The sequence below is a fragment of the Salmo salar genome, chromosome 24, assembly GCF_965601325.2.
Source record: "Salmo salar chromosome 24, fSalSal1, whole genome shotgun sequence".
In the NCBI taxonomy this organism is placed as follows: Eukaryota; Metazoa; Chordata; class Actinopteri; order Salmoniformes; family Salmonidae; genus Salmo; species Salmo salar.
In genome coordinates this window covers 40,452,501-40,478,783 of record NC_138314.1, presented here as the reverse complement: position 1 = coordinate 40,478,783, position 26,283 = coordinate 40,452,501, and the positions used below count along the sequence as shown (strand labels likewise).

Sequence of the window (26,283 nt, the reverse complement as noted above, 5' to 3'; positions counted from 1 at the left end):
CAGCATAGCTGTGTGTGTGTGTGTGTGTGTGTGTGTGTGTGTGTGTGTGTGTGTGTGTGTGTGTGTGTGTGTGTGTGTGTGTGTGTGTGTGTGTGTGTGTGTGTGTGTAGGTGGTGTGTGTGTGTGTGTGTGTGTGTGTGTACGTGCGCGTGTGTTTGTGTACGTGCGGGTGTGTTCAATATCTGAAGGAAACTTACTAGACGCCCATTTGTCTCCAAGTGATCTTAAGCCCACTGTGGTTACATTACCTGCTTACATTACCTGGTTACATTAACTGCTTACATTACTTGCTTACATTTGGCAAAGGAGTTGACACACAGTTAGGCTTGTGACTGTCCATCAGTGAGAGAGTATAGGCTAGGCTTCTCCAGTCCTGTACTAGAGTATCCTCTACCCAGGTCAACCCCTTGCAGACAGAGTCATGAATAACACACCCACACGGACCTAGCCACAACACAGACACTCCCTTACTGAAGCGTGGATACAAGTAGAGTCATCCATGCTCACACTCTTACACCCTCTCACACTGTCTGACGTAGTCATGTGCACACATGCATCAACACCGAGTACACACACACACACACACACACACACACACACACACACACACACACACACACACACACACACACACACACACACACACACACACACACACACACACACACACACACACACACACACACACACACACATACACACACACACACTCAAATTCTTCCCTGTATCTTTCAGTAACATCAGTACAGTTCTACATGTATCATTCTGTAACATCAATATTCCTACAGCTCTACATGTGCAAATCGGCACATCACTGGGGATCACTCTTACATTGGTAGGTGAGATACAGAGATGGGAGGAAGCTGAGATACAGAGATGAGAGGAAGCTGAGATACAGAGGTGGGAGGAAGCTGAGATACTGAGGTGGGAGGAAGCTGAGACAAAATGAGAGGAAGCTGAGATACAGAGATGGGAGGAAGCTGAGAGACAGAGATGAGAGGAAGCTGAGATACAGAGGTGGGAGGAAGCTGAGATACTGAGGTGGGAGGAAGCTGAGATACAAAGATGAGAGGAAGCTGAGATACAGAGATGGGAGGAAGCTGAGACACAGAGATGAGAGGAGGCTGAGATACAGAGATGAGAGGAAGCTGAGATACAGAGGTGGGAGGAAGCTGAGATACTGAGGTGGGAGGAAGCTGAGACAAAATGAGAGGAAGCTGAGATACAGAGATGGGAGGAAGCTGAGAGACAGAGATGAGAGGAAGCTGAGATACAGAGGTGGGAGGAAGCTGAGATACTGAGGTGGGAGGAAGCTGAGATACAAAGATGAGAGGAAGCTGAGATACAGAGATGGGAGGAAGCTGAGACACAGAGATGAGAGGAGGCTGAGATACAGAGATGAGAGGAAGCTGAGATACAGAGGTGGGAGGAAGCTGAGATACAGAGTTGGGAGGAGGCTGAGATACAGAGATGAGAGGAAGCTGAGCTACAGAGATGGGAGGAAGCTGAGATACAAAGTTGGGAGGAGGCTGAGATACAGAGATGAGAGGAAGCTGAGATACAGAGGTGGGAGGAAGCTGAGATACAGAGATGAGAGGAAGCTGAGATACAGAGATGAGAGGAAGCTGAGATACAGAGGTGGGAGGAAGCTGAGATACAAAGATGAGAGGAAGCTGAGATACAGAGTTTGGATGAGGCTGAGATACAGAGTTGGGAGGAGGCTGAGACGCAGAGGTGGGAGGAGGCTGAGATAGAGAGATGGGAGGAGGCTGAGATAGAGAGATGGGAGGAGACTGAGATACAGAGATGAGAGGAAGCTGAGATATAGAGATGAGAGGAAGCTGAGATACAGAGATGGGAGGAAGCTGAGATACAGAGATGAGAGGAAGCTGAGATACAGATATGGGAGGAAGCTGAGATACAGAGATGAGAGGAAGCTGAGATACAGAGATGAGAGGAGGCTGAGATACAGAGATGAGAGGAAGCTGAGATACAGAGGTGGGAGGAAGCTGAGATACAGAGGTGCGAGGAAGCTGAGATACAGAGGTGGGAGGAAGCTGAGATACAAAGATGAGAGGAAGCTGAGATACACAGTTGGGAGGAGGCTGAGATACAGAGTTGGGAGGAGACTGAGATACAGAGATGGGAGAAGGCTGAGATACAGAGATGGGAGGAGGCTGAGATACAGAGATGGGAGGAAGCTGAGATACAGAGTTGGGAGGAGGCTGAGATACAGAGTTGGGAGGAGACTGAGATACAGAGATGGGAGAAGGCTGAGATACAGAGATGGGAGGAGGCTGAGATACAGAGTTGGGAGGAAGCTGAGATACAGAGTTGGGAGGAGGCTGAGATACAGAGTTGGGAGGAGACTGAGAAACAGAGATGGGAGGAGGCTGAGATACAGAGATGGGAGAAGGCTGAGATACAGAGATGGGAGGAGGCTGAGATACAGAGATGGGAGGAGACTGAGAGACAGAGATGGGAGAAGGCTGAGATACAGAGATGGGAGGAGACTGAGAGACAGAGATGGGAGGAGGCTGACATGCAGAGGTGGGAGGAAGCTGAGATACAAAGATGAGAGGAAGCTGAGATACAGAGTTGGGAGGAAGCTGAGATACAGAGATGAGAGGAAGCTGAGATACAGAGGTGGGAGGAAGCTGAGATACAAAGATGGGAGGAAGCTGAGATACAGAGTTGGGAGGAAGCTGAGATACAGAGATGGGAGGAGGCTGATATACAGAGATGGGATGAGACTGAGATACAGAGATGGGAAGGGACTGAGATACAGAGATGGGAGGAGACTGAGATACAGAGATGGGAGGAGGCTGAGATACAGAGGTGGGAGGAAGCTGAGATACAAAGATGAGAGGAAGCTGAGATACAGAGTTAGGAGGAGGCTGAGATACAGAGTTGGGAGGAGACTGAGATACAGAGATGGGAGAAGGCTGAGATACAGAGATGGGAGGAGGCTGAGATATAGAGATGGGAGGAGACTGAGATACAAAGATGAGAGGAGAGCTGAGATACAGAGTTGGGAGGAGGCTGAGATACAGAGATGGGAGGAGACTGAGATACAGAGATGGGAGGAGACCGAGATACAGAGTTGGGAGGAGACTGAGATACAGAGATGGGAGGAGACTGAGATACAGAGATGGGAGGAGCCTGAGATACAGAGATGGGAGGAGACTGAGATACAGAGATGGGAGTAGGCTGAGATATAGAGATGGGAGGAGACTGAGATACAGAGATGGGAGGAGACTGAGATACAGAGATGGGAGGAGACTGAGATACAAAGATGAGAGGAAGCTGAGATACAGAGTTGGGAGGAGGCTGAGATACAGAGATGGGAGGAGACTGAGATACAGAGATGGGAGGAGACCGAGATACAGAGTTGGGAGGAGACTGAGATACAGAGATGGGAGGAGACTGAGATACAGAGATGGGAGGAGCCTGAGATACAGAGATGGGAGGAGACTGAGATACAGAGATGGGAGGAGACTGAGATACAGAGATGGGAGGAGGCTGAGATACAGAGTTAGGAGGAGGCTGAGATACAGAGATGGGAGGAGACTGAGATACAGAGATGGGAGTAGGCTGAGATATAGAGATGGGAGGAGACTGAGATACAGAGATGGGAGGAGACTGAGATACAGAGATGGGAGGAGACTGAGATACAGAGATGGTAGGAGGCTAAACTTTCAATCTAGCTGCCTCTTTCTCACCAGCGCTTTCTCTTTCCTCTTCTCATCTCCTCCCCTTCTTGTCTCCTCTCCCTTCCTCACCTCTCATCTTCTCCCTCCTCCTCTCCCCACCTCCTCTCTCCTCATCTCTTTCCCTCCCTCCTCTCTCCCCCTTTCCTCCTCCCCTACCCCCGTCTCCTCTGTCCTCTCCTCACCTCTCCCCTCCCCTCCTCTCCTCTCCTCTGGTTTAAATATAGAGCCCCCAGGGTAGTGTTAATGGACTCCTGCCTTTGACCTTATTAAAGCCACATTAGAGCTGACAGTGGTGGATCTCTTTCTCCCTCTTTCTCCTTCCTCTCTCTATCAATCTTCTCCTCAGTTTTATCTCCTTCTCCTGGACCTAGCTTCCTGCTGGACCTGGCTTCCTGCTCCAGAGGAATGACCTCTGTCTCCAGATACCGATCGCTCCTGGAAATAGACCACTGAGCATTCTCCCAGTGTGGTTTGGATGAACTAAAAAAGGTACGTACAATAACCATTCAGTCGGCACTGACGGACATCGTTGCTTTGTGAATGTCTATGCCTGCCAGAGGTTACAAGGGTTACAGTGCATTCAGACCCTTTGACTTCTTCCACATTTTGTTACATTACAGCCTTATTCTAAAATGTATTTTTTTTATCCCCCATCAATCTGTACACAATACTCCATAACGACAAAGCAAAAACAGGTTTTTAGAAATGTTTGCTAATTTATTTATTTTTTAAACTGAAATATCACTTTTACATAAATATTCAGACCCTTTACTCAGTACTTTGTTGAAGCACCTTTGGAAGCGATTACAGCATCGAGTCTTGTTGGGCACGACGCTACAAGCTTGCCACACCTGTATTTGTGGAGTTTCTCCCATTCTTCTTTGCAGATCCTCTCAAGCTCTGTCATGTTGGATGGAGAGAGTCGCTGCACAGCTATTTCCAGGTCTCTCCGGAGATGTTAAATCGGGTTCAAGTCCGGGCTCTGGCTGGGCCACTCAAGGACATGTCTTGGCTGTGTGCTTAGGGTCGTCCTGTTGGAAGGTGAACCTTCACCCCAGTCTGAGGTCCTAAGCGCTCTGGAGCAGGTTCATCAAGTATCTCTCTGTACTTTGCTCCGTTCATCTTTCCCTCGATCCTGACTAGTCTCCCAGTCCCTACCGCTGAAAAACCTCACCACAGCATGATGCTGCTACCACCATGCTTCACCGTAGGTATGGTGCCAGGTTTCCTTTAGATGGGACGCTTGTCATTCAGGCCAAATAGTTCAATCTTGGTTTCATCAGACCAGAAAATCTTGTTTCTCATGGTCAGACAGTCTTTAGGTGCCTTTTGCCAAACTCCAAGCAGGATTTCATGTGCCTTTTACTGAGGAGTGGCTTCCGTCTGGCCACTCTACCATAAATGACTGATTGGAGATGGTGAGATGGTTGTCCTTCTGGAAGTTTCTCACATCTCAACAGAGGAACTCTGGAGCGCTGTTAGAGTGATCATCGGGTTCTTGGTCACCTCCTTGATCAAGGCCCTTCTCCCCAGATGGCTCAGCTCTAGGAAGAGTCTTTGTGGTTCCAAACGTCTTACATTTAAGAATGATGGAGGCCACTGTGCTCTTGGGGACCATCAATGCTGCAGGAATTTGTTGGTACCCTTCCCCAGATCTGTGCCTCGACACAATCCTGTCTCGGAGCTCTACGGACAATTCCTTTGACTTCATGGCCTGGTTTTTGCTCTGACATGCACTGTCATCTGTGGGACCTTTATATAGACAGGTGTGTGCCTTTTCAAATCATGTCCAATCAATTGCATCTACCACAGGTGGACTCCAATCAAGTTGTAGAAATATCTCAAGGATGATCAATGGAAACAGGATGCATCGGAGTCTCAAAGCAAAGGGTCTGAATACTTTTGTAAATAAGGTATTTCTGTTAATAAAGGATAGGGCAGGACTAGGCCTGGACGGTGGGTGGTGTGATGAAAGCTTAAGAATAGCCTGTATCTTCTGCACTTCCAGCCGATGTCCTTGGCGCTAGAAATCCAGGGTAACGAAGTGAGAAGTGGGCTCCTTGCTCCCGCCATTATGAATAAAGCAAGAGAGAAGTGTTCTTTTGGTCAGCAGGGCATGCATAGTCTAGCCCCATGGAAAGCCCTGGAAATGTTGCACATGCAGGAACAAACAACGGTCAATGTTCAATGGTTCAATGGTTCAACGGTCACTTTCTGGTTGACCTTCTGCACAGTACCCCTATGGGACCAGCAGCGTTGACTCACCCACAACCCCATAGGGTAAACCAGGTCACACAGTCAAATGAAAATGGGACTCGGACTGAACACCGCGGTGCACCAGGCAGTGCCTTAATCATAGAGGAGATGTAAGAAAGAAATGGCCACTGATGAGGTAAACATCCCAATGTAGTCATACAGGACATGCCGTGACAGCTTGTTCAGCCCTAGGAGCATCCTTACTACTATTCACCCTCTGTGTGACGTGATCGCAACCTATATTTAACGTGATCACAACCTATATTTAACGTGATCACAACCTGTCTTTAACGTGATCACAATCTCTATTTAACGTGATCACAAGCTGTATTTAACATGATCACAACCTGTATTTAATGTTTTCAAAGCCTGTATTTAACATGATCACAACCTGTATTTAATGTTTTCACAACCTGTATTTAACTTGATCACAAACCTATATTTAACGTGATCACAACCTGTATTTAATGTGATAACAAACCTGTATTTAACATGATAACAAACCTATATTTAACGTGATAACAACCTGTATTTAATGTGATAACAACATGTACTTAACGTGTTCACAACCTGTACTTAACGTGATCACAACCTGTACTTAACGTGATCACAACCTGTACTTAATGTGATCACAACCTGTACTTAACGTGATCACAACCTGTACTTAACGTGATCACAACCTGTACTTAACGTGATCACAACCTGTACTTAACGTGATCACAACCTGTACTTAACGTGATAACAACCTGTACTTAACGTGATCACAACCTGTACTTAACGTGATAACAACCTGTACTTAACGTGATCACAACCTGTACTTAACGTGATAACAACCTGTACTTAACGTGATCACAACCTGTACTTAACGTGATAACAACCTGTACTTAACGTGATCACAACCTGTACTTAACGTGATCACAACCTGTACTTAACGTGATCACAACCTGTACTTAACGTTGAACTGAAAAGCAAAGAAAGAAGAGATAAGAAAAGAGCCAGCATGTTCCATCAGGTTTGTGCTGGTCTGAAACTTCCTGTTGTGTACTGTAGCGGGCCTGGTTTGGAAACCTTTATTGATTTCAACCCTCTCTCTCAAACACGCACGAATGCGCACCCACACGCAAACACACGCTCAATATATGTCACCTTTGAAACGCAGAGGGCAAAAGTCATTCGATTTTCCCTTTGCCCCAAAATGTTGGTCTGTCTCAAATGGAATAGGCAGCAGCCCCTAAATGCTCCCCCTTCTCCATCCTCCCTCCCTTCATCATGTGTCGACACAGATTTCCCAGAAGCCTCTCAAGCGGAGTGTCAGCAGTGGTGATGTGTATTTGTGCGGAGGCAGAGTGGGAGGAAGAGGGATAAAGCCTTTCTTACATACCTTGCCTGCCGCTGGATCCAGATGTTTGACTTTGGGCTGTGATCTCCAGCCCTTGAAAATTTCCTTAATGCTTTCCCTGCTTTAGTTTAAAATGCAACCTATACGCATGCCTGCTCTGCACGGGCCATGGGTAAAGAAAAGGGTTACATCTCTAGGCAAAAGTAGTGTACTTAGGGAATAGGGTGTCATTTGGGACGTATGCAAAGGAAGCGGAATCTAGAGCAGCAGAAAATACAGTGTGCATCAACCAATAGCACTTTGAACAATAATTTCTGGGAGATTTAAACGGATTATTCATCTATAATGCCATAGCATACAGAGCTTTATTAATGTCCAGTCAATGTATGAGCAACGACATTCAATAACAACACATCTCTGGCACCAGATGAATATTTGTATAAAAGTATGTTAGGCTGTTTCCCCAGTTACCTTGGCTTTAGAAGTTGTGGAGAGACACTGCATATAGCATACTGATGGAGCAAGAAGGCTGGGAATATAGCAAAATGGAATCATTTTAATTATAAACTGGGTGTTTCGAGCCCTGAATGCTGATTGGCTGACAGCCATGACAAAGCATTTATTTGTACTGCTCTAATGACGTTGGTAACCAGTTTATAATAGCAATAAGGCTCCTCGGGGGTTTGTGGTATATGGCCAATATACCACAGCCAAGGGCTGTATCCAGGCACTCCTCATTGCATCGTGCCAGCCCTTAGCCATGGTATATTGGCCATATACCACACCCCCTCAGGCCTTATTGCTTAAATGCAGTAAGAATTTCATGTTTTGTTAATGGTCTGATATAGAAAAACAAGATAGACACTTTAGCGTCATAGACTTACCCCTGCTAAACAGTTTTTTTTTAGTACGTCAACCAATCACAATGCTTGTTTTGACCCACCCATTTATATACTTACTGTATATAAAGCAGAGAGATGACCATGCTTCAAGAGGAGTGGAGGCCAGAGGTTTAACGGACATCAGAGCCAGCTTCAACATATCCCCAGAGATAGCTGAGCGCTCTCCCCCCCCCCCCCCCCCCCCATACACTTACCTGACTCACACACTGTCTGTGTCCCACACGGCACCCTGTGCACTACGGGCCCTGGTTAAAAGTAGTGCACTATATAATTTAATGTAGGGACGAAGGTGCCATTTTTGGACACAGAGCCTGATACAGCTACCATACTGAGACAGCCAAATCCTCTCTAATACATCTCCTTATAGCACTGAGGCCAGAATAACACAGTTACCATTCTACTCACACAAACGTGCGGACGCACGCACGCACGCACGCACACACACACAAGCACACACAAGCACACACACACACGCACACACACACAAGCACACACACACACACACACGCACACACACACAAGCACACACACACACACACGCACACACACTCACGCACACACACACACACACACTCAGGCCGCACAGATGCCGCCTGGTGTGATTAATGGACTTCTTGCGCCACTGAGCAGCCAAACTACAAAACACTAAATATTATCATAACCTGAAAGCTATAATTAGTACACGTATCGGACAGCAAACCGGAAGATTTATGACCCCAGCTGTGGTATACTCTGCTATTGGTTCTCCTGGTTTTGGGGGTTTCTGTATTCCGGTGCTATGATAATGCGTATAGCCAGACCTCCTGTCAAGGTTTGGGTCCAACAGTATTGTGTGTGTGTGTGTGTGTGTGTGTGTGTGTGTGTGTGTGTCTGTGTGTGTGTGTGTGTGTGTGTGTGTGTGTGTGTGTGTGTGTGTGTGTGTGTGTGTGTGTGTGTGTGTGTGTGTGTGTGTGCGTGTGTGTATTTTTGTTTAGCTATCTTTGTGGGTACCAGAAGTCCTCACAAGGGTAGTAAAACAACAAAAATTCAGACAAGTGGGGACATTTTGCTGGTCCCCAGAAGGAAAAATGCTATTTTAAGCTTAGGGGTTAGGTTTAGGGTTACAATTTGGGTTAGGGTTAGGGTTTAGGTTTGTTTTATGAGTTTGGGGTTAAGGTTCGGTTTGGTGTTAACGTTTGGTTTGGGGTTAAGGTTAGGTTTGGGGTTAAGGTTAGGGTTATGTTAAGGTTAGGGAAAATAGGATTTTGGATGGGAATCAATTATTTGGTCCCTACAAGGACAGTAATACAAAACGGTGTGTGTGTTTGTGTGTGTGTGTTTTATAGATGCTCTTCACAAAGGATAATATGTGTGTTCAGCTGCGTATTACTCAGTAATATTACCAGCAATAAAACAGAGTGGATGGGAAATAGTGTCATGCAATAGTACGTGTTATGGTGAGCTTATAGCTATTCCTATCCCAACAGACACATTAAAACGCTCAACATATTTTACAGTATTTGTTGTGAAAAAAACAACCCATCAAAAGCTAAACAATAGATCCGTAAAGCATTATATCCAGGTTTATTCCCCTCTTAAAGTTGATGTGTAGACGGTACACAGAAGCGCTTAATAAAGAAAAATGCTATGCAGTAGAAATGCTATTTCATCTCTAAGGTCTGTCCAGGACTGATTTCTTCACCTAGTTCCAGCAGGTTTTCATACCAAGACCCCCACCCCCTCTGCAAGAACTTCTTCCGAACCTGACCGCAGTCGCGCAAATGTTATTTTAGGAGTGTGTGAAGCAGCTGGCTTGCCAATCATGGTCCCAGCAATCCTGTGCAAAAATAAGTAATATAACAACAAACCTAAGAAATAGGTTATATTGCCAGAGATTCTCACATGGACCATTATATTAGGCTATCGGTATTACTGGGCTATATCAGCCAAAAGGTTATAGACGTAGGTAGTTGAAGAGAGCAGAGTTGGAGAGAACACATTCCCTTGAGATACATTTTGCATGTAGCCTGGAGCGGGGCGATTTTCAGACGGAGACAAATAAACTCAGCAAAAAAAAGAAACATCCCTTTTTCAGGACCCTGTCATTCAAAGATAATTCGTAAAAATCCAAATAACTTCACAGATCTTTATTGTAAAGGGTTTAAACACTGTTTCCCATGCTTCGTCAATGACCTATAAACACTTAATGAACATGCACCTGTGGAACGGTCGTTAAGACACTAACAGCTTACAGACAGTAGGCAATTAAGGTCACAGTTATGAAAACTTAGGACACTAAAGAGGCCTTTCTACTGACTCTGAAAAACACCAAAAGAAAGATGCCCAGGGTCCCTGCTCATCTGCGTGAACGTGCCTTAGGCATGCTGCATGGAGGCATGAGGACTACAGATATGGCCAGGTCAATAAATTGCAATGCCCGTACAGGGAGACAGGACGGACAGCTGATCGTCCTCACAGTGGCAGACCACGTGTAACAACACCTGCACAGGATCGGTACATCCGAACATCACACCTTCGGGACAGGTACAGGATGGCAACAACAACTGCCCAAGTTACACCAGGAACGCACAATCCCTCCAGGGCTTGTAGGCCTGTTGTAAGGCAGGTCCTCATCAGACATCACCGGCAACAACATCGCCTACGGGCACAAACCCACCGTCGCTGGACCAGACAGGACTGGCAAAAAGTGCTCTTCACTGACGAGTAACGGTTTTGTCTCACCAGGGTCGATGGTCGGATTTGTGTTTATCATCGAAGGAATGAGTGTTACACCGAGGTCTGTACTCTGGAGCGGGATCGATTTGGAGGTGGAGGGTCCATCACGGTCTGGGGCAGTGTGTCACACAATCATCGGACTGAGCTTGTTGTCATTGCAGGAAATCTCAACGCTGTGTGTTACAGGGAAGACATCCACCTCCCTCATGTGGTACCCTTCCTGCAGGCTCATCCTGACATTACCCTCCAGCATGACAATGCCACCAGCCATACTGCTCGTTCTGTGCGGGATTTCCTGCAAGACAGGAATGTCAGTGTTCTGCCATGGCCAGCAAAGAGCCTGGATCTCAATCCCATTGAGCACGTCTCGTACCGGTTGGATCGGAGGGTGAGGGCTAGGGCCATTCCCTCCAGAAATGTCCGGGAACTTGCAGGTGCCTTGGTGGAAGAGTGGGGTAACATCTCACAGCAAGAACTGGCAATTATGGTGCAGTCCATGAAGAGGAGATGAACTGCAGTACTTAATTCAGCTGGTGGCCACACCAGATACTGACTGTTACTTTTGATTTTGACCCCCATTTGTTCAGGGACACAGTACTGAATTTCTGTTAGTCACGTCTGTAAAACTTGTTCAGTTTATGTCTCAGTTGTTGAATCTTGTTATGTTCATACAAATATTTACACATTTCTCTATCACTCTCTCTATATCTCTCTCTCTCTCTCTATCTCTCTAAAGCACACTCTCTCATTTTCTCTTTCTCTATAACTCTCCTTCCCTCTTTTCTGCTCTGCTGTCCCGTGAGAGAGGGAGATATATATAGAGAGAGAGTGATAGAGAAAGAGAGTGTGCGTTAGAGAGATAGAGAGAAATATATAGAGAGAGTGATAGAGAAAGAGAGTGTGCTTTAGAGAGATAGAGAGATAGAGAGATATATATATATAGAGAGAGAGAGTGATAGAGAAAGAGAGAGTGTGCTTTAGAGAGATAGAGAGTGATAGAGTGTATGCTTTAGAGAGATGGAGAGATAGACAGAGATAGAGAGATAGACAGAGATAGAGAAAGTGATAGAGAAAGAGAGCGTGTGCTTTAGAGAGAGATAGAGAGATAGAGAGAGAGAGAGAGAGAGAGAGAGAGAGAAAGAGGGGAATGAAACAAAGGGTTTGAAGTGGAGGGGGAAGAGCTATGCAGAAGGTCTGATATTCTAATGACAGCCATACAGTATCCTTTACTGCCAATAGCCAAATGTTAGAGGTCAGTTGTTTGTTTTCCATGGACATGTGGCAGCTAAGCGGGAGGAAAATAGGACATAATTAATATATTCATGAAGTGATTAGCCATGTTTTCGTGTTGCTTCGACCTCTGGTATACAGTACTAGTGACAAAATGACCATCATTCACATACCAGTAGTTTAGATATGAAGCAACTCCTATCAAAGGGTGAATCTCAATTGTCTTCGATTCCTCACATCTTCTACTCTCACTTCCTTAAAACGGTATGCGCTTTGAGAAGGAGGTGAGGAGAGAGGATGTGAGGAATCAAGCAAATACAATTAAGATTCACCCTTACACAATCTACGGAGCTTTATGCAGGAATGGACTGGGACCAGAAAGACGGACAAGCCTATTTGGCATTTGCCCAAAATGCCCTATGGCCAGTTGATTTATGTACAGAGCTCTATGCATAGAGGAAAGGGCAGTGTGATGTCACATCAGTTTATGCTCTACATGAGAAGAGGAGTAATTTTTTACTGACAAACATTTGAACATCTGTCACTTTACATTTTGTGACCCGGCAAGGAGATGGCCTGGACAGCAGCAACAAACACACAGTCCACATAAACATGTTGTGACAAACTACAGGTTTCTAAGAGAGACTACACAGCGGAGAGCTTTATAAAGTCTTTCATCGTGGCTCGTGGCCTGGATTACCATGGCAACAGTGAGATGTTTGCAGAGCGGTGGATAAACAGACACAATGCAAGGAATGAAACCGCTCAGATTGCGATTGCATCCCCACAGACACCCTATTCCCTATGTAGTGCACTACTTTTTACCAGCGCCCTATGAGAAGTAGTGCACTAGATAGGGAATAGGGTGCTATTCAGGACACAGAATATCCACCATCAGAACCTGGGACATAATACATAAATGACAAAGATCTAATTTAAAAGGTATGATGTATTAACTGAACCAACCTTTGACACACATCTGTATGAAATAGTAAAAGCCTTCAAATTCAGCATGTAGCATGTGATTTGATAAAAAGCCTAAATACTGTATATCCGAGTCAGTCCACAGAACACCTGCCCATCAATGTACATGATCTTCTTGAACTGCACTTGGACCAACGCACGTGTACTCTTATTAGTGAGATATATTATATTATACATTATATATATAATATAATATATCAGATATGTATATAATACAATATATAATATAATATATAATATAATATATACATAATATATATGCATATATAATATATAATATAATATATGTATAATATATATATTATATTATATAATATATATATACTTATAATACATTCATAATAAGACACATGGCTGAGAATATTGTGGAATATACTGTACGTGTCTCAGAGCAGGCCTGCTGATCTAGGATCAGATTAGCATTTTACTTCATAATTAATATGATTACATGGATAGAGGGGGACCTGATGATAAGTGTGTTCCCTATTTGTTAATACCAGCCTGCATTACCACTCGTTCTTCACTTCAAAAGACTCATCAGCCTCACTAGCCCCTAACTAACAAGTAAACAAACATGGGAGTGCACTTACAAATAGATGAACGTTTAGTGCCTTTGAAGTCGGTGTGTTGTAGCTACTTCACGATGCTAACATCACAAGAGGCTGAGATGTTTTCCTAATAACTGTCCTTCAGCTTCTCTTCAGGCTGCACACACACACACACACACACACACACACACACACACACACACACACACACACACACACACACACACACACACACACACACACACACACACACACACACACACACCAAGTCAGATGAGAGCCCAATCGACTGATCTAAAAAACTGTCAAGTTGCCTTTAACACAAACCAGATCCCCATCTCGTGTTTAGAGTTGCCTAACAAAGCTTAGCCGCAAAAGACTTCCAGATTTCTGTACTAGAGAGGTAGTAGGGGTGTTGTAGGGGGGTAGTAGAGCGGTAGTAATGGGGTAGTAGTGGGGTAGTAGATGGGTAGTGGTAGGGTAGTAGTGTGGTAGTAGTGGGGTAGTAGATGGGTAGTAGATGGGTAGTGGTGGGGTAGTAGTGGGGTAGTAGAGGGTAGTAGGGGGGTTGTAGGGGGGTAGTAGAGCGGTAGTAATGGGGTAGTAGTGGGGTAGTAGCTGGGTAGTGGTAGGGTAGTAGTGTGGTAGTAGGGGGTAGTAGGGGGGTAGTAGGGGGGTTGTAGGGGGGTAGTAGGGGGTAGTAGTGGGGTAATAGATGGGTAGCAGATGGGTAGTGGTGGGGTAGTAGTGGGGTAGTAGTGGGGTAGTAGAGGGGTAGTAGTGGGGTAGTAGGGGGGTAGTAGAAGTGTAGTAGGGGGTAGTAGTGGGGTAATAGATGGGTAGTAGATGGGTAGTGGTGGGGTAGTAATGGGGTAGTAGTGGGGTAGTAGATGGGTAGTAGATGGGGAGTGGTGGGGTAGTAGTGGGGTAGTAGTGGGGTTGTAGGGGGTAGTAGAGCGTAGTAATGGGGTAGTAGTGGGGTAGTAGGTGGGTAGTGGTAGGGTAGTAATGGGGTAGTAGTGGGGTAGTAGATGGGTAGTAGATGGGTAGTGGTGGGGTAGTAATGGGGTAGTAGTGGGGTAGTAGATGGGTAGTGGATGGGTAGTGGTGGGGTAGTAGTGGGGTAGTAGGGGGGTTGTAGGGGGGTAGGAGAGCGGTAGTAATGGGGTAGTAGTGGGGTAGTAGTAGATGGGGTAGTGGTAGGGTAGTAGTGTGGTAGTAGGGCGGTAGTAATGGGGTAGTAGTGGGGTAGTAGGGGGTAGTAGGGGGGTAGTAGGGCGGTAGTAATGGGGTAGTAGTGGGGTAGTAGATGTGTAGTGGTAGGGTAGTAGTGTGGTAGTAGGGCGATAGTAATGGGGTAGTAGTGGGGTAGTAGATGGGTAGTGGTAGGGTAGTAGTGTGGTAGTAGGGGGTAGTAAGGGGGTAGTAGGGGGGGTTGTAGGGGGGTAGTAGGGGATAGTAGTAGGGTAATAGATGGGTAGCAGATGGGTAGTGGTGGGGTAGTAGTGGGGTAGTAGTGGGGTAGTAGGGTGTAGTAGGGGGGTAGTAGAAGGGTAGTAGGGGGTAGTAGTGGGGTAATAGATGGGTAGTAGATGGGTAGTAGTGGGGTAGTAGTGGGGCAGTAGGGGGTAGTAGTGGGGTTGTAGGGGGGTAGTAGAGCGGTAGTAATGGGGTAGTAGTGGGGTAGTAGATGGGTAGTAGATGGGTAGTATTGGGGGGTAGTAGTGTGGTAGTAGGGGGGTAGTAAGGGGTAGTGGTGGGGTAGTAGTGGGGTAGTAGATGGGTAGTGGTGGGGTAGTAGTGGGGTAGTAGGGGGTAGTAGGGGGGTAGTAGTGGAGTAGTAGATGCGTAGTAGGGGGTAGCAGGGGGATAGTGGGGGGTAGTAGAAGGGTAGTAGGGGGTAGCAGGGGGGTAGTAGTGGGGTAGTAGATGGATAGTAGTGGGGTAGTAGTGGGGTAGTAGATGGGTAGTAGGGGGTAGTAGTGGGGTAGTAGGGGGTAGCAGGGGGGTTGTAGTGGAGTAGTAGATGGGTAGTAGGGGGGTAGTAGATGGGTAGTAGGGGTGTAGTAGGGGCGTATTAGGGGGTAGTAGATGGGTAGTAGCGGGGTAATAGTGGGGTAGTAGATGAGTAGTAGGGGGTAGTATATGGGTAGTAGGGGGGTAGAAGGGTGTAGTAAGGAGTTAGTAGGGTGGTAGTAGGGGGTGGTAGTGGGGTAGTAGAGGGGTAGTAGATGGTAGTAGGGGGTAGTAGTGGGGTAGTAGAGGGGTAGTAGAGGGTAGTAGTGGGTAGCAGAGGGGTAATAAGAGGGTGGTAGACGGGTAGTATTGGGTAGTAGAGAGGTAGTAGAGGGGTGGGAGAGAGGTAGTAGAGGGGTAGAAGGGGGGTAGTAAGGGGGTGGTAGAGGGGTAGTATAGGGGTAGTAGAGGGTAGTAGAGGGGTAGTAGAGGGGTGGTAGAGGGGTAGGAGAGGGGTAGAATGGGGTAGGAGGGGTCAGGGGCAGACTCATTATGGCGTCTGGCCTGCTTTAATATTTCATGAGCTCGGGGTGCCTGCTCCGGTGCGGTGCTGGGTGGCCCGCCTAAATATTTCAGTGATATGTGGAATAACACTGCCAACAACAGACAGAGAGGGAGGTTTGGGGGGCACGGGAGACGCAGGTGAAATTTGCATGGGTCAGTGATTCCTCCACATCTCCTTTCCTCACTTCCGTCCCCCCCTTCTTCTCTCCCTCACCCTTCCTCTTTCTCCCTGTTAGCCACAGCCAAACCCTACAGACCAAAGCCAGAGCAGGTACAGTCATAACCACCCTCACCACCACCCCAACCTCCACCACCACCACCACCCCAACCACCACCCCGATCACCCCAACCACCACCACCCCAACCTCCACCACCCCAACCTCCACCACCCCAACCACCACCACCCCAACCTCCACCACCCCAACCTCCACCACCCCAACCTCCACCACCCCAACCTCCACCACCCCAACCACCACCACCCCAACCACCACCACCCCAACCTCCACCACCCCAACCTCCACCACCCCAACCTCCACCACCCCAACCACCACCACCCCAACCTCCACCACCCCAACCTCCACCACCCCAACCTCCACCACCCCAACCACCACCACCCCAACCACCACCACCCCAACCTCCACCACCCCAACCACCACCACCCCAACCTCCACCACCCCAACCTCCACCACCCCAACCACCACCCCGATCACCCCAACCACCACCACCCCAACCACCACCACCCCAACCTCCACCACCCCAACCACCACCACCCCAACCTCCACCACCCCAACCACCACCACCCCAACCTCCACCACCCCAACCACCACCACCCCAACCTCCACCACCCCAACCACCACCACCCCAACCTCCACCAACCCAACCACCACCACCCCAACCTCCACCACCCCAACCACCACCACCCCAACCTCCACCACCCCAACCACCACCACCCCAACCTCCACCCCGATCACCCCCACCCCAACCTCCACCACCACCACCACCACCACCCCAACCTCCACCACCCCAACCACCACCCCGATCACCCCAACCACCTCCACCATCACCACCTCCACCCCAACCACCTCCACCCCAACCACCACCACCCCAACCACCACCCCGATCACCCCCACCCCAACCACCTCCACCATCACCACCTCCACCCCAACCACCTCCACCCCAACCTCCACCCGATCACCCCCACCCCACCCCAACCACCTCCACCATCACCACCTCCACCCCAACCACCTCCACCCCAACCACCTCCACCCCAACCTCCACCACCTCCACTTCTACCCCAACCTCCACCATCACCACCTCCACCCCAACCCCAACCACCCCCACCCCAACCACCACCTCCACCCCAACCACCACCACCTCCACCCCAACCACCACCACCTCCACCAACCACCACTTCTACCCCAACCTCCACCATCACCACCTCCACCCCAACCACCTCCACCCCAACCACCACCTCCACCAACCACCACCTCCACCCCAACCACCACCACCTCCACCAACCACCACTTCTACCCCAACCTCCACCATCACCCCAACCACCACCCCGATCACCCCCACCCCAACCACCACCACCTCCACCAACCATCACCACCACCCCAACCACCACCCCGATCACCCCCACCCCCACCCCAACCACCACCACCTCCACCAACCACCACCTCCACCAACCACCACTTCTACCCCAACCTCCACCATCACCACCTCCACCCCAACCACCTCCACCCCAACCACCACCACCTCCTCCATCGCCTCCACCACTAACCACCTCCACCACCACCACCAACTCCACCATCTCTCTGCTACATCCTTTCAGCATCCCGATCCTCAGCTCTCCCACTCCCAATACCCAAATGTTGGTCTTCTACACCTGCTGTTCATTTATTTGATAAGGCCACACACCTGACAACATGCACGATACGTTTAGTCCATTTCACTGTTCAATGAACAGAAAAATTGAGGAGAGTTGATGGTGGGATAGGTTGAAGAGAACACATCTAGAGGGCAATGGGAACAGGGAATCAAATCACTGTTGTTGTCAAAACCTATTTCTCAAAGAATTGTTTAAATCTCAATGTATCTCTCTCCTAACAAGTAGACTTTGCAATGGTTAACACTACATAGACTCTCTGGCATCAACAATGATCAATAAGGGATCATAGCGTTCACCTGGATTCACCTGGTCAGTCTATTTCATGGAAAGAGCTGTTGTTCATAATGTTTTGTCCACTCAGTATAACTATAGGATATGTTGCCAATGATAATACATAGTCAGGGTAAGATAAATCAGTGGTCCAACACTATGTATGAAGGGATTCTTCTTACCTGCAATGATAGACCCAGGACCCAGGAGTGGAGGCAGCAACAATGGGAGGTAGGCAACATACAGACCACAGAGAGAGAGAGAGAGAGAGAGAGAGAGAGAGAGAGAGAGAGAGAGAGAGAGGGAGAGAGAGCAAGAGAGGGAAAGAGAGAGAGAGCAAGAGAGAAAAAGAGAGAAAAAGAGAGAGAAAGACAGAGGGCAAGAGAAGAAGCAAGAGAGAGAGAAAGAGAGAAAGCAAGAGAGAGAAAAGAGAGAGAGAGAGAGAGAGAGAGAGAGAGAGAGAGAGAGAGAGAGAGAGAGAGAGAGAGAGTTAATTTAAATGATAATACACTTCTCCAAAAACACACAGTAGTAAAGCCCACATTTTCGCTGTGATTCTTTTAATGCTGTTGTAAATGGCTACAGAAACATCTCCCATTGCTTTGGTTGAATAATGGATGTGATACTGGAATTCAACTGTTGTTTTTAATGATGTAATAACGCACTGGTTTTAAATTAGGACTACGTCAGCGTTTCACTATGAAAGCCCAACATCCTCCTATCCACACTGTCAGAAAAACCTATTAAAAAAATAAATGTTTTATATATATATATATATATATATATATATATATATATATATATATATATATATATATATATATATATATATATATATATATATATATATATATATATATACACACTACCATTCAAAAGTTTGGGGTCACTTAGAAGTGTCCTTGTTTTTGAAAGAAAAGCAAAAAAATGTGTCCATTAAAATAACATCAAATTGATCAGAAATAAAGTGTAGACATTGTTAATGTTGTAAATGACTATTGTAGCTGCTGGAAACGGCAGATTTTTTATGGAATATCTACATAGGCGCACAGAGGCCCATTATCAGCAACCATCACTCCTGTGTTCCAATGGCACGTTGTGTTAGCTAATCCAAGTTTATCACTTTAAAAGACTAATTGATCATTATAAAACCCTTTTGCAACTATGTTAGCACAGCTGAAAATTGGTGTGCTGATTAAGGAAGTCATAAAACTGGCCTTCTTTAAACTAGATGAGTATCTGGAGCATCAGCATTTTGTGGGTTCGATTACAGGCTCAAAATGGCCAGAAACAAAGAACTTTTTTTTGAAACTCATCAGTCTATTCTTGTTCTGAGAAATAAAGGCTATTCCATGCGAGAAAATGCAGGCCTTCTAGGCAGAGTTCCTCTGACCAGTGTCTGTGTTCTTTTGCCCATCTTAATCTTTTATTTTTATTGGCCAGTCTGAGATATGGCTTTTTCTTTGCAACTCTGCCTAGAAGGCCAGCATCCCGGAGTCGCCTCTTCACTGTTGACGTTGAGACTGGTGTTTTGCGGGTACTATTTAATGAAACTGCCAGTTGAGGACTTGCGAGGCATCTGTTTCTCAAACTAGACACTCTAATGTACTTGTCTTCTTGCTCAGTTGTGCACCGGGGCCTCCCACTCCTCTTTCTATTCTGGTTAGAGCCAGTTTGCGCTGTTCTGTGAAGGGAGTAGTACACAGCGTTGTACGAGATCTTCAGTTTCTTGGTATTTTCTCACATGGAATAACCTTAATCTCTCAGAACAAGAATAGACTGACAAGTTTCAGAAGAAAGTGCTTTGTTTCTGCCCATTTTGAGCCTGTAATCGAACCCACAAGTGCTGATGCTCCAGATACACAACTAGTTTAAAGAAGGCCAGTTTTATTGCTTCTTTAATCAGAACGACAGTTTTCAGCTGTGCTAACATAAATGCAAAAGAGTTTTCTAATAATCAATTAGCCTTTTTTTAAATGATAAACTTGGATTAGCTAACACAACGTGCCATTGGAACACAGGAGTGATGGTTGCTGATAATGGGCCTCTGTACGCCTATGTAGATATTCCATAAAAAAATCTGGCGTTTCCAGCTACAATAGCCATTTACAACATTAACGATGTCTACACTGTATTTCTGATCAATTTGATGTTATTTTAATGGACAAAAAATGTGCTTTTCTTTCAAAAACAAGGACATTTCTCAGTGACCCCAAATGTTTGAACGGTAGTGTATATCTGTTTCTCCAGTACTTCAAGGAATACTACACCAAAAAATATATTTAAGTATTTTTTTCATTTGTCCACTGTCAATAGGATCCCCAAAAATGGTGCATGTCAGCAAGGTAGAGCACTTTCAGAACAGAACGACAACTGTCATGACGATGCGTTTTAGTATTCCTTCAAACACTCCAAATGATGCATGTGATCTGTTACCGTCCGTATAAGCCATTAAGATGATGTTAAACAGAACAGTCTCTGGTTTGTGTCGTGCTGAGCTCTCAGTGTGGGGAGGTAAAGTTCAGACACAAGTCTAATGGTTTCAAAGCCTGATTGAGTCTATTTGTTGGAGTTGGGATGAAACTCTAATCCACTGAAATGATTTAATTGGTCTCGTTCATTACTGTAGCAGGAGTTAACATTCACCATGCAGGGATCTGGAGCTGTGCTTCTATTTTTGTAAGCAACAGCATATTTTATTTTATTTTACACACACACACACAAACACACTATAGAGCTCATGTGAGGACATAGCACTGAAGCCAAAACATGGATGCCTATGATTGCCATGCTGTACTTGGTGGGTGATGTAGTCCTGGGTGATGTTATCCTGGGTTATGTTATCATGGGTGGTGTTGTCCTGTATGGTGTTGTCCTGGGTGGTGTCATCCTGGATGGTGTTATCCTGGGTGTTGTTGTCCTGGATGGTGTTATCTTGGGTGCTGTTATCCTGGGTGATGTACTTGGTGGGTGGTATTACCATGGGTGGTGGCGTCCGGCAGGTAGCCTAGTGGTTAGAGCGTTGGGCCAGTAACCAAAAGGTTGCTGGATTGAATCCCTGAGCTGACAAGGTAAAAATCTGTCGTTCTGCCCTTGAACAAGGCAGTTAACCCACTGTTCCTCGGTAGGCAATCATTGTAAATAAGAATTTGTTCTTATCTGACTTGCCTAGTTAAATAAAGGTTAAATAAATGTAAAATCCATGGTGATGTTATCCTGGGTGGCTTTATTTTGGGTGATGTTATCCTGGGTGATTTACTTGGTGGGGGCTTTTATCCTGGGAGATGCTATTCTGGGTGGTGTAATTATCCTGGGTGATGTACTTGGTGAGTGGTGTACTTGGTGGGTGATGTTATCCTGGGTGGTGTTATCCTGGGTGATGTACTTGGTGGGTGGTATAATCATGGGTGGTGTTATACTGGGTGGAGTTATCCTGGATGATGTACTTGGTGGGTGATGTACTTGGTGGGTGGTATAATCATGGGTGGTGTTATCCTGGGTGATGTACTTGGTGGGTGGTGTACTTGGTGGGTGGTGATATCCTGGGTGATGTTATCCTGGGTGGTGTTATCCTAGGTGATGTACTTGGTGGGTGATGTTATCCTGGGTGGTGTTATCCTAGGTGGTGTACTTGGTGGGTGATGTTATCCTGGGTGGTGTTATCCTAGGTGATGTACTTGGTGGATCGTGTACTTGGTGGGTGGTGTTATCCTGGGTGGTGTTATCCTAGGTGATGTACTTGGTGGATCGTGTACTTGGTGGGTGGTGTTATCCTGGGTGGTGTACTTGGTGGATCGTGTACTTGGTGGGTGGTGTTATCCTGGGTGGTGTTATCCTAGGTGATGTACTTGGTGGATCGTGTACTTGGTGGGTGGTGTTGTCCTGGGTGGTGTATCTAGGTATAATTCTGCCATTCCCTTCCCAGCTAGCCCCTAGGAAAGCGATATGTACAGTACGCTAATTACCACTTAAAGGTCCAATGCAGCCGTTTTTATGTCAATATCAAATCATTTCTGGGTTACAATTAAGTACCTTACTGTGAAAAATAAACCAAAATAGCTTCTTAGCAAAGAGTAATTTCTCAAGCAATAATTTTGCTAGGACTGTCTGGGACTGGTCTGGGTGGGGAAGGGACAACTGAAAACTAGCTGCTAGGTTTGCAACTCTTTCTTATTGGTCTATTCACAAATGTATCGCCTGGTGATGTCACCACGCAGGCCAAAACTCCATCCCGCCAAAACAGGCATAAATCGCAGGCGGTCTTTTTAAACAGCTCTTACACTAAAATGCCATTAGCATCATTTCAGGGGCGAAAATCTGATATCAACTTTGGAGGGGACAATTACATGAAATTTTCTCAAGAGCAATTCCTGAGGGGGACACCAAAAGTAGTGCTGTAACACATAGCCTACATTGTAATATGGTAAATGTATATTGAGGAACCAAAGAAATAAGGTGTTTGCCGTGCTCCTAACTACCGGTACCCAAAACTACCCAACTAATCACAACAGCAATACCATTGCCTTTAACAAATCTTAGTTCAGTCACCAGTTTAATTTGAGAGTGGGGGTATCCATGGCATTTTCCAATTATGTTCCTATTTTACAAGTAAAAAAAATTGAGAACCTTTCATAATGTTGCCAAACAAAGACTCAACAAACTTACCTGAGACTCCCTGTCTCTGCCAGTCTGTCCCTACATATCTGTCCCCAACTCTGCTGTCTGTGTGCCATCTGTTGCCTGCTCTGCCTAATGACATCATTGTGAAACATTTCCATTAGAATTTCATTTCGTTCTTATGAACATTTTATCAACTAGTCTTTGACATATTAGGCTACTAGGGTTCTTACTTTGCGTTCTGGTGTACTGAAAAATACTCTGATGTCCGTCTTTTATTTTTCTGCCATTTTTCTACCTGGCTGGCTGGCTACACACACACACAGTGTGTAGGTTATTTACAGTAGGAGATGGGCTTCTATCATCTTATCTTTTATCATTCTATTTGGGCTTCGATCTAAAAGGTAGCTAGCAAATGTGAAACGGATTAAAATGACAAGAGTTGACAGCTGTATGAGTTCACCATTTACACAACATATGCTGCAACCTTTTGTAATTTTAATAGTTTGTTTCATATTGGCTGGCTTCCAACAATAGCTGAATTTGCAAAGCTAGCGAGCACCAATTCAGTTTCATTGGTGTTTGCTATAATCTTTGCGACCCGGGTTAAATAAAGGTGAAATAAAATAAATAAATAAAAGTTCCCTTGCGACAATTTAGCTTTTGCAACGAGACCATTAAATATATTTAAGACAATGGTAGAAGAGAGTGTAGTTCTGTTCAGTTTGGATTTCAGTTTATCGCTAACCTTATCACAGGGACTTTGAAGCACTAACTTACATCATCTGCATGCTGATCTTGGAATAAATTGACGATAGCAAAGATTCCATCTTTGACGACGCTACATAAATGGAATAGGTACTAGCTAGCTTAATAGTTCATATTTGCGCGCTAGCTCTGCATATTCAGCTAGTGTGTGCGCGCGATTGACTGGATTAACCTCATGTCAGTTATGTGCATTGAGTGCCTTTCAGACAGTAGATACGACCTCTCTGCTACCTAGCAAGCTAAGGAACTGGCAGTGGATCAAACCATTGTGAGGCAAAGAGTGGGGAGGTCGCAATCTTTTGAAACTTATAAACGCGCTATTAAGTGTCTATAATCAGCACAATTGCTTTCATTGCGTATTATTAATATTATTTAAATTACATAGTTATGTTTCAGTGATATATTGGGGGGGACAAATCATATTTTTCCCAGGATGGGGGGGTCGTGTCCCCCCCGTCCCCCCCGGGATTTCCGCCCCTGCATCATTTACACAAACTCACAGTATTATTCCAACCTCAGTGTGGAAAAATGTATAAAACACAGAAAATCACGTTTTTGACTGCACTGGGCCTTTAAGCTTTCCTAATCTTCTTTTGTGAACCACGCAAATCTGTGTGAAAGAAATAATTCCTCTCTGTCTGCCACCAAGTAAATGGGGCACGGTCTGGCATTTCCAGCAGAGTGAAAAAGCACTCCCCTACCCCGAAAATGATCCCAACTGCATTCACTCACTGGAAGCCTAATCTACACTTTAAATCCTGGGACGTGTATAGCATAACATTATTTACATGTCCCCTTGGTGCTTATCGATCCCAGAGCTGTATATACGTTCAGCAACTCTCCTAAGTTATCATGATCATCTCTCATGGGTGCCTAGTTCACTAGAAAAGTGTACAATCATTTGTTGTCAGGCTGTGAACAGCAGGGCTGGAGGAATGCATGATCCGAATCCTCAGAAGACAGCGCAGGAGGAATGGAGTCGTGGTTGAATCCTGCTTTCACACACCTACTCTGTATGATTGACTGTGCTTTGACGGTGTTTCAATGCATTTTCTCCCGGGTGACTTTTTGATGCACCGAGGAGCGAAGCTGTGACTCCGAACCTACTACACAGTGATCTAAAACGTTTTCATGTGCATTCCATTTAGCTTAAAATGGAACAAATGTCACGTCTTACTTTCTTTCTAACGGTTTTAGAAAACATTCGCTCTCTCAAGTTTGTCTAACTTTGGATAAACTAAAGTTCTCCTTTAAGGATACAAATAAAATCATTAGAAGAGGGGAGAATCCTAAAGGTGCGATCTGGAATTTAAACAACAACAAAGTCTGTACCATGCCACTTTTCTTTTTTTTGGTAAACAGCTGAAGGATGCGGCTGGAGACTCTCATCAATTCATCAATGAATTTAAAAGTCTAAAAATGGAAACACTAATCCCAGATTGCTCCTTTAAAACATTGAAAAGCTGATTTATATGAAACTCATAAGCAGAAAAGTGTGGATGAGAAAAGCTGTGGTCATTTTGGTAATCAAATCAAATCAAATTTGATTTGATTTGTCACATGCGCCGAATACAACCTTACAGTGAAATGCTGAATACAACAGGTGTAGACCTTACAGTGAAATGTTACTTACAAGCCCTTAACCAACAATGCAGTTTTAAGAAAAAATAAGTGTTGAGTAAAAAATAGAGTAGCAGTTAAATAACAATAGTGAGGCTATATACAGGGTTACCGGTATAGAGTTAATGTGCGGGGGTACAGGTTAGTTGAGGTAATTGAGGTAATATGTACATGTAGGTAGAGGTAAAGGGACTATACATAGATAATAACCAGAGAGTAGCAGCAGCGTAAAAGAAGGGGTGGGGTGGGGGGGGTAGCCATTTGATTAACTGTTCAGGAGTCTTATGGCTTGGGGGTAGAAGCTGTTAAGAAGCCTTTTGGACCTAGACTTGGCGCTCCGGTAATCCTGACCCAATCGTTTCCTGCTATCGACCTTTCAGCTGCTTTCGACCTCATCATGTCTTGATAATTCCCCAAATTGCTTCCTGTGGGAGAAACTGAGAAACCCAGTTCTGAATGTGGAACTTAAAAGCCCTTTTGTTTGGCTCATTAAAGGTAATCAAAGAGGACCTGATTGAAACCATCTACACCCCCACTACACTCCTGGAGACATTCTTAAAGTTCTTATCCATTAAAGCAACACCAAGGAACCATTTAGAGTTTAACAAAACACTCCTTTGAAAAAAACTCTGACAAACAGGCCAATTGATCTTTTGGCTCTTGCGTTGTACTGCTACTGTGTAAAGCATGTGTTCCTCTCTGACTGGGCCCTGGGCCCTGGGCCTGGGCCCTGGCCCTGAGCCTAAATCAACTGCGTCTGTGGAGCCTAATGTGTATCAACAGCTGAGTGGCAACATACCTCGCAGACAGTATGAACGGTCAGGGAAAATGTCTAAAAACATGCAGTGCTGCGAGGGCCATTGACAGATACAAAGCAGATACAAACTCTGTTTACCGTTTACCAATGTTGAAA

The 26,283-nt window shown here is 45.8% G+C and overlaps 2 protein-coding genes across 3 annotated transcripts in view; both read right to left on the bottom strand.

Annotated features, from left to right (window-relative positions):
• Window positions 1-26,283, bottom strand: part of unc5ca (unc-5 netrin receptor Ca) — a 308,049-nt gene that overhangs the window by 201,218 nt on the left and 80,548 nt on the right. The gene's annotated exons all lie outside the window — the stretch shown is intronic.
• LOC145863999 (uncharacterized) lies at window positions 719-21,348 on the bottom strand. Its single transcript, XM_082968784.1, has 3 exons — window positions 21,163-21,348; window positions 3,380-3,450; window positions 719-3,330 (listed from the first exon to the last, which is right to left on the bottom strand). Exons 1-3 carry the CDS (start codon window positions 21,346-21,348, stop codon window positions 828-830), a joined length of 2,760 nt encoding a protein of 919 aa, XP_082824910.1. The 3' UTR covers window positions 719-827.